At 35.5% G+C, this 7,640-nt stretch overlaps 1 protein-coding gene across 1 annotated transcript; it reads right to left on the minus strand.

The window, feature by feature from the left end:
• Positions 1-32: 32 nt before the first annotated feature.
• Positions 33-5,333, minus strand: LOC140974401 (BEL1-like homeodomain protein 4). Its single transcript, XM_073437835.1, is given in 5 exon segments — positions 33-785; positions 1,809-1,869; positions 2,728-3,110; positions 3,793-5,009; positions 5,012-5,333. Coding segments are annotated over 5 exon segments (2,268 nt in total). The 5' UTR covers positions 5,085-5,333; the 3' UTR covers positions 33-251.
• Positions 5,334-7,640: the final 2,307 nt, after the last annotated feature.

Raw genomic sequence — 7,640 nt, forward strand, 5'->3', positions numbered from 1 at the left:
TATATTAAAAAATGTGCTGAAGGAACATATAATTAGTAATGAGAAATAATTTTCCCAAAATTTAAACTATACAACTTTAGTAAATATTGTACACATTGCTAATATTATGTTCTACATTCTCAAATAATGTGATTGATTTATCAAAGCAGAAAGAAACAAAAATAAAAAAGCATATTAGAGAATATGACAATTAAGATTTATAATATTATACTATCTTATTAATAATAATGATTTGATAGTTAACCTAAAAGCTAGCCCCCGAAGTCTCTGATCGAAAACCGGCTCTTCTCCGGAAAGTTCCCGGCGTGACGTAATCCTAGCGTAAGAGACACGTCGCCCGCATTCGCCCCAAACCTAATCAGCGTGGAGGATTCATTGACTTCTGCAGTAGAGGGCTTATGTGTGAGGCAGGAGTCAGCCTCCTGCATGCCCGGAAAAGATTGAGCCGCCGACATGGCGGCATTGTTGTTAGTGTTGCTATTGCTGGCTTGGTTTTCCGAGAAGCGTTGCCTATTAATTGCGATAAATGAAGGGTCCCTTTCTGGGGCAATGATTTCATGAGATTTTTTGGGTGCAGGCGGAGGAGTAATTGCGGTGGTGGTGGTGGCGTGAGGCGTTGAAGTTTGTGCATTGTTACTGTTGGTACCTGCAACTGCTACGCTGGTGCTGCTGCTGCCGCTATGGTCCCGCTGTGGATCTGCCTCATCCTTGGCTTCTTGTTGGTACATCTCTTCGACCATGGGTTTCCACAACCGAACCCTCGCATTGATGAACCAGTTTGAAACCTGGAAACATACATATAACACAGTAAAAAAAACCATTAGAAACCTGGAAACATACATATAACACAGTAAAAAAAACCATAAGTAACCACTAAATAAATTCATCACAATTCAACGCAAATGAGTTTAAAATGCTGACTAATCCTGGGATATGACGGCCTTCCACTAGGTCGTCTCTCAAGTAAATTCAAATACAGTCGCAATCGTTTTTCAATATATAGTCTGATCACTAGATATTGATATCCATCGATTAAAGGTTTCTATAGATAAAGAATTAAATCTACTTGAACTGTAAATGAGATCAAGTAAATGAAATATATGAAGAATGCTATCCATTCCACATGTCGATGCTAAAAGGAATTTAATGATGTAACGTGCGATGTAGGTCTATCCATTCCGCAGAAATTAATAATTAAGAACTTTGCAAAAGACAAATGCGCTCAACCGTAGATGCATGTTCGTGTCATTTTTAGGGTTGATTCCAAGAAAGCAGACCTATTTCAACCACTTTCTTTGCATAATCTGCATCACTTTATATATATCCTGTTAATCCCACCATTTTCAGTACAAATCCACAGACTGAAAGGGGGTGGGATCATTGAATGTGTATGCTGTACGTAAAAATACATATATGCATGTGTATTAAACACTGGGAAATTTTCATGTCTTACTCGATCTCTTGTACTGGACTGATTTCATCTGACCCTAAATATAACTATCAGCTATTTTTTCTCTGTTCCAGAAAAATTGTCTTTCCGGGAAAAGAATCCAAAGAACCCATTAAAAGGGATAAAAAAAATTTGGTTTTTCTCCAACAGAAACAAGAAAAATTCACAGAACAAAGACGCAAATCCTCGCAAAGCCAATACCCACGACTCCGTACCCCACCTCAACAACCCCTCTGCAGGAGTAATAAATGATACCAAAAATCATGAAAACCCGCTTTTGGATTGCTAATGTGTGAGAGAGAAAGCAGATGAAAAAGGCGTGATTATGGAAATGTGATGATAAAATGAAAAGGAATACCTGGTTCCTCGACAGGCCAGTCTGCCTAGCCAGCAGATGCTTATCTGCGTCGCTTGGATACCTTAGAAAAAGTGATCAGAGGAAAGAAAACGACGTTAGATTCAGAAAACAGAAGCCTTCTTGCCAAGACTGTGTAATTTGACGACCAAACTTTATACTAATTTAGGATTTATGCAACAAAAACAAAAACAAAAAGAGAGAGATATCAGATATGTACGTAGTTAGATCAAATTTTCTTTTTTTTTTATATAGAAAGTTTTTGTTGCTGCATGGGCGGGACAATCTAGGAGGAACATAGCAATTACAGCAATGGCTGGCAAAAAATTCAGAAATTAAAGTCGGCAGCTGCAGTCTCTGCTCTCTTCTCTTTTGACATATCCATTCATCTTATTCTCTGAATGCTATGTATTTTATACAAATATATTATTTTTTTCTTTATTTAATCACGCAATAAAGAGACTAATGAGGATATAATATGCTAGAGTCAGAAGCTTGTGAAAAAGAGCATTAAATGGTCAAAACATCAATTTATTGCATGATAATATATCTTAAATTTATATGACATAAATAGATGAAAGGGGAGGAAAAAAAAGGAAGGAAACAATACAACGCTCTTTTCAGCTTTTTTGATTGAAAGGACAACATCAGGGGCTGCATTTCAGTACCTTTAAACGATAATCACAAGTAAGAAAGAATTGAAGGGGTGAAAAATAATAAAGGGAGAAAAAGTAAAACAGTTTCCCAGGCGGTGTTTCAAGAATCATGAAGGAATTTGACTTATCACAGAATTCCACAATAATGATTAATCTTTAGTGATTAACTCCTTTTCTTGATCCTATATAGTAAAGATAAGCTCAGTTTTTTTCTTACTGCACATCACTGTAGATAACGTATAGTAGAAAGGGCAAGAAGAACGTACGGATGCAGGAAATGTTCGAAAAGCCAAGCTCTCAAAATGTTGACAGATCGATCTGGCAAGCCTCTTTGAGGCCTCCACGCTTCTTGCTGCATCATTCCCATCTGATGAAATGCTCTTTGTTGCCGCAGACTTTGCTCGAGGATTCTCAGCCTAGGTGTCTCGCCTTTTGTTATCCCTGAGGTGCCGCCGTCTTTTTCTCCCAGCAGCTCGCAGGTGTGTTTCAACTGGGCGGCGATGGCGTCCTTCAGACACCGGAAATGGCGAGACATGGCTTTCTGAGCAAGGCAGGTGTACGGCACCGCCGCGCCGAAGCCCATCACCATGTCGAATGAGTTCACCACCATCTGCATTTGCTCGCAGTAACGGCTGTATCTTCTATCCACCTGCAAAAACGTAAACTTCTGATTATATATATTACTTTGACAATATTCAAGTGTACGTGAGAAGATGTCTGGACAGAAATTGTTTTGCTAATAATTGTTCGATGATTTTAATAATAATCTTTCATTTTTATTAATAAAATAACAAGATCTAGAGTCGAAATAGTAACTACGTGTATATATGGGATCAGATCATCGAAATGATTGCTGATGTGAAGGAAGAATATCCTTTAATGATGGAATCTTTGGGCGATACAGCCATCAAAGATTTGATTTTTTTATATGGGATTATTTGAACAAACAAGTATTTTATGATTGGAAAAAAGCCGCAAAAAATAAAAGCCAGCGATGGAAGAAAATCCAACTTCATTATGTCAAGTCAACTGAAATGAAACCCAATCAGATGGAACTGAATATTTTTCAGTCCCGGTAGTTACCTAGTCTGGTGTTCACTCACCAACTTGTAATGCAGCTAGAGTTCCATAATTGTGTCCACTAATTCTACCATTTATGTTTAAAAAAATGATTTTTTAATATTATATAGCCTGTTCCATAAACCGGTAATAAAATATCCCACAGAAGTTGCCGGAATTTTCTGTGTCCCGGTGCGTTTTATTATAAAGAATTGGACAAAATAAAAACAGGATTAGGCTGAAAAGTGGAGAGGGAAAGAGAGATTACATGCCTCATCAAGCATGGATAACAGTTTGACCTTTCTTCTTTGATGCTCGAGTCTGTCGGCAGCTGACAGAGGAGGGAGATCTTTTGAAGAGGAAGAATTGACACCACCGGCGCCGCCACTGGGGTTGGAACTAGGGTCAGCGTTGTTGCTGTTGTGATTCTGCTGCCCGAGTGTGTTTTTTTTGAACTGACCTCTTCCAACGCTACAAAACTCTTCCAATAACTCTTGGGCTGCCTTCGTGTACTTTGAACTCCTCAAAATACCGACCGCTCCGAAAGAAGACTCCAACCCCACCTGCAACTGGTGGTTCTGACCAACTACTCCTCCTTGCAGATGCAAGGAGGAGGATGCGGTGGCGGCTCCGGCATTCAAATTATTGAACTGATACTGTGCTACAAAATTAGAGGGCCCTCCGCCTTGCCCAAAACATAGCATCCCTCCTTCTCTCATCCTCAGTTCCTCGGCCTTCACCGCTTCCAAGTGTTGAAGTGAAGAGGATAGAGATAAAGATAGCCCTTGTCCTTCCATTACTCCCGGAATTTCATTAGGGTTGGTTTCGTCCTCGCTGTTCGAAACCCATGTGAATTGACCAAAAGCCGCTCCCGGTGCGGTGTGAAAGGTTTGGAGATTGGAAGAATTCGGTGAAGAAGAATGGTTAGGAAGCAGCATATGAAGAGTGGACGAAGTAGGGGGAGGATGATGGTGTGAAGAAGATGGTGAAGGAGACCTTTGCTGCTGTGAGTTCATCAAGAAAAGTTGCATGGCTGCTGCTGGATCCGCATTAATTCTAGAAATCTGATTCTTGGAATCTCCTAATCCACCGCCTACAGCCATCCCTTGACGGTGTAAGAACAAATCAGCAGCTGAAGCTGCTGAGGTAGGCGGCGGCGGCCTCGGATGCCGATAACTCTGTGAAATTTGACTCTCCAACAACTCAGTATCCGTTGGTACACCTCCCGACGGGAAACTGAACATTTCAGATAACATCCCGACAGTTTCGTAAACTGGGAGCACACCACCTGATTCTTTCTCTTCAATACCGACTAAGTTCGGCGGCGGCGGCGGGTCGAAGCCTTGAATCCTCAGTTTATCCCTTCGGATCTGCTGAGCTATATGCTGCTGCTGAGCTTGCTGCTGTTGTTCTTGTTGCGATCTCTCAAATTCATTCGAGAAACTGTAGATTCCTTGGTGGTAAGCTTGGGACATAGGATTCGTCGAATTTCCTTGTCCAAGAATTGAATTGAATTGTAATCTTGTGAGCGATAGGTAATCACACAAGCCACTGCTATTCCCATATCTCCATCATAATCATCATCGATTTCCGGTAAACTCAACCGCTGTTTCTGTGAACAAATCCATCAAGAAATGAAAAACCCGTACTGGAATTTCAATACTCGACAGAAACAAAAGCTGTATCCCATATGAAAATACATGAAAAGAGAAGAATAAAAAGGGTAGTGAGGAGCAAAAGCGAAAGCATCAAATAATGAGTTTATTTCTTCTTTGTCGCTTACAAATTCAGCTTTATCAATCCACACAGACATACATACCTACTATAGTCTCAGGTTGTAAAGGTTTACAAAGGCATCAGACATCGTTTTCTTCTTTCTGGGATTTGAGCAAAAAAATTAAAAACAAAATATAAAAATAAAAATCTCGAATTCTTCTTCTTTTTTTTCTTTTTTTTTTTTATCTCACTATCTCCTATTCCTGAGGCTGTGGTTTCTATCACACTCTCTGTCTAACTATTTATCTCCTTTTCTATCTCTTTGCAGAAGCTAGCGAGAGTTCTGTTGTTCTCTNGTTTTCTTTTGTTATTTGTCATATTCTCTCAATAATGCATATATTTTATTATAATACTCAATTATTATAATCTTTTTGTCGATCAATTATATGCAATTTTTTATTTACAATATTATTTGATTATTATTCTCTTTAATGTAAATTGACAACAATTTCTACTGGATGCTTTTACTTTCATAGTAACCTTTAATTTATTAAACACTTATACTTGATAACATATAAACTACACATTATTATTAGAGTGAACAAAATTTTGGTTAAATCGAATTAACCGACCGAGCCGAGTCAATTCGAAAATTTGGTTCGGTTATTTCAGAAATTCGATTTTCAAATTAAAAAAAATTGGTTGTATCGGTTAATTCGGTTCGGTTACGATTGTCAAAATTTTGAAATCGGCTAACCGAATTAACCGATATAATAAATACTATTATTTAATAAATTTTTATTATTTATCAATTTTAATATATTTTTTAATTTTTAATTTTAAAATCAGCCCTAATTCTAAAGAAAAATTTGTGATGTGTGTGATTTTATGTTTTTATGCATTTGTGTAGATTGTAGTGTTCAAAAAAATTAAATATATAATTAAAGTTAAATCACAATTTTTTTTAAAAAAACTAATCGGTTAATTAGGTTGGTGTTCGGTCACCAACCGAATTAACCGATTTTAATTCGGTTCGGTTTTCATCGGTTATGAAAAGTAATTCGGTCGGTTCGGTTATTGCTAAATATTTCGGTTCGGTCCGGTTATGACTAATTCGGTTCGGTCGGTAACAGAACCGACCGAATGTTCACCCCTAATTATTATAACAATCTATCATCACATAAAAAGTACCGATGGATTGATTTAAATAAATATTGATTAAATGTTGTCATCTATTTGCAATTTATAATAATAATATTTTTTACAATAAATCATCTTTTTACTGACTCTTATGACATTTATTTTAATATTTCATATTAACTCATAAGTATAATTAGCACAATCAAATTACTAATGTCATATCGGTATTACCTCTAGAAAAAAATATATTTAATTTTTCTAATTGTTTAAATATCTTAACGGGAACATTTGAGTACCCTTATATTGAGAAAAATTAATTGCATTTATAAAGTATGAACGAAAAATATAACTTTATAGTATACATTTAATTTAGAAACTGAATTAATTGTATGACAAACACTTCTTTCATTTCTATTTTTTTGTGTAACCCAAAAGAATTAATATTTTTGCTCTTTTATCTTCTCCAACTCACTGTAAAAAGTTATAAAAAAATATTTATATCTAGAAAAATATTTTTATTTATTGTTTTTCTTGTCTATATATTTTGTTATATGTGATCATATATTCTACTTCATTATCTTAATTGTCATATATCTTTACTATATAATTTGTGTACATTGAAGATGAATAAGTTCATTTTGTAGTTTTTAGTATCTGGACTTAGGTTGATATATTAATATGTGATATACATAGATATAAGAATTTTCAAATTCAATTTATTCACAATGATTGTTCATAACAAAGGCCAACTCAAAATAATAAAAATTAGGATTCATAATTATTTTGAATGTGATATAAAAATAATACGTGTAAACTTTTTTTGATATTTTAGTTGCAAAAATACAGTGATAAATGCATGTAAGTGCATTATTTAATTGTGACAATTATAACTTTATTTAAATATCTTATTTCTCACTCAAGGATCAAAATTTGTTTATTTCTTATTTTGATTATCTACAAATCCAATATTTCATTTAAATGTTTTTGTTAATAAAATTTACGTGAGTTTTATTGTATATTTATCCAATTTGAAAGGGATAAATTATAATTCAATATATAATAATATTTGAAAATTGTAGAATGCTTCTAAATTTAAAAATCGAGTAACATGTAAGGGATCAATTCAAAACTAAAAGTTGATGCAACATGTTTCTTCTAGCTTTACAATCAAATAATATATGATCGAGCGTTTGTCGCTTTACCAAAAGCTATAACTGATAGTAACTATGCAAGTCAAATCTTTAAATCATACAACAGCTCAAGC

This window comes from Primulina huaijiensis, chromosome 3, assembly GCF_012295235.1.
Source record: "Primulina huaijiensis isolate GDHJ02 chromosome 3, ASM1229523v2, whole genome shotgun sequence".
Taxonomy (NCBI): domain Eukaryota; kingdom Viridiplantae; phylum Streptophyta; class Magnoliopsida; order Lamiales; family Gesneriaceae; genus Primulina; species Primulina huaijiensis.